General features: G+C 36.0%; 1 protein-coding gene across 1 annotated transcript; it reads left to right on the forward strand.

The window, feature by feature from the left end:
- The first annotated feature begins 283 nt into the window (after nt 1-283).
- LOC136990542 (E3 ubiquitin-protein ligase RNF114-like) lies at nt 284-745 on the forward strand. Its single transcript, XM_067288945.1, has one exon. It carries the CDS (start codon nt 284-286, stop codon nt 743-745), a length of 462 nt encoding a protein of 153 aa, XP_067145046.1.
- Nucleotides 746-1,420: the final 675 nt, after the last annotated feature.

The following is a 1,420-nucleotide window of genomic DNA, read 5'->3' on the forward strand; positions in this document are numbered from 1 at the left end:
AATAGGAAAATATAGTTTTGTGTTTTGTTTGTCTGTATCGCCAGGGAGAAAGACGATTTGTAGGAAATTTTGTTAGCGTTATTAGGCTAAATGGGATTTAATAAGACCACTTCGACACGATAATGCATTTCTTGTATACGAAAGAGGTAAATTTAAAGAGTACAACATCTAAATTAAATTATAATATGACTGGGTACGAAATAATTGAACGAATAAACAATAGAAACAATTTGTATCATAGAACAGTAATATCTGGCCAATTGTTGGAATTACAAGTCGAAAAATGGCAGAAGAATTTGACATCTTTCATGTGAGATGTGCAATTTGTTGGGAGATTTACAACGACCCGGTGTCCCTGCCTTGCGGCCATCTCTACTGCAAGACGTGTATCGAGGGGGTCAGAAACATCATGAATGTCTGTCCAATGTGTCGCTCACCAATAGGCAGAATTAATAAAAGTGACCAGCGAATAAAGGAAATAAGGACGTTCATGGCCACACATTACGCCATCTGCCATTCGTGTGGGAAAACAAAACAAGTTTCGAAACTGCATAAACACATGAGACTATGCGAGGAGGCAGCCAAATATTCAGACATAAAAACCTCCGCTGGTACGAAAACAATTCGATGTCCAATGTGCCGAGAAAAGATCGCACCGAACGGACTGTTAAAGCGCCTGAAAAAAAGGAAGAGGCGTGGACCTTCGTTTATTTGTCTGAAGTGCGCTTTGAAAAAATACGGCTAAATCGAGATGGTCGGATCATTTAAAATAGACGTGAACAAAATTCTCAATGAATAATTTTAAATAGAAATAACGCTTCGTTTCGACGAATCTAAATGCAAAATTTCTGAATTTTAAGTCATTAAAATTTGATTTTATTATTTACGAATAATTTCTTTATTTGCAACAAATGATATAAACAGCAGACTTTCGGATCCTTTATAGATCTGTTCGTGATAACAACTTTTTATATTTTAACAATTTCGCGGAAACAAATTAATTTGTCAATTCTCATGGAAACACAATGGCGGACGGATTTATCGGTTTTTTCCATTGGCAAACGAAAAAAAAAAAAAAAAAAAAAAAAAACACGGAAGTTTAGAGGTTCTACAAACTTGATATTACTTTCCGAGCTGTTGTGTATCGTATACGTAAAGTATTGAAATCGTGTGAAATTTGACCCTCCGGATTTTTTGCAAATCTCCGTTTTCTGAGACCTCCCGAATTCAAAAAAGTCAAGAAAACTGGAAGAAAATGCCATATGTATGTGTACGTGTATATGTAGCCTATACGTCTGAGAGTGTGTGTGCGTCGGGGGCATCTATTTTGTTTAGTATCCGAGGATAGAGTAAACAGTAAGAAACGAAATAAGGCAAGGTAACTTGTATATAAGGGGTATCGATGCTATTAAATTTTGGT

This window comes from Centruroides vittatus, unplaced genomic scaffold (genome assembly GCF_030686945.1).
Source record: "Centruroides vittatus isolate TY-2023 unplaced genomic scaffold, ASM3068694v2 scaffold_944, whole genome shotgun sequence".
In the NCBI taxonomy this organism is placed as follows: Eukaryota; Metazoa; Arthropoda; class Arachnida; order Scorpiones; family Buthidae; genus Centruroides; species Centruroides vittatus.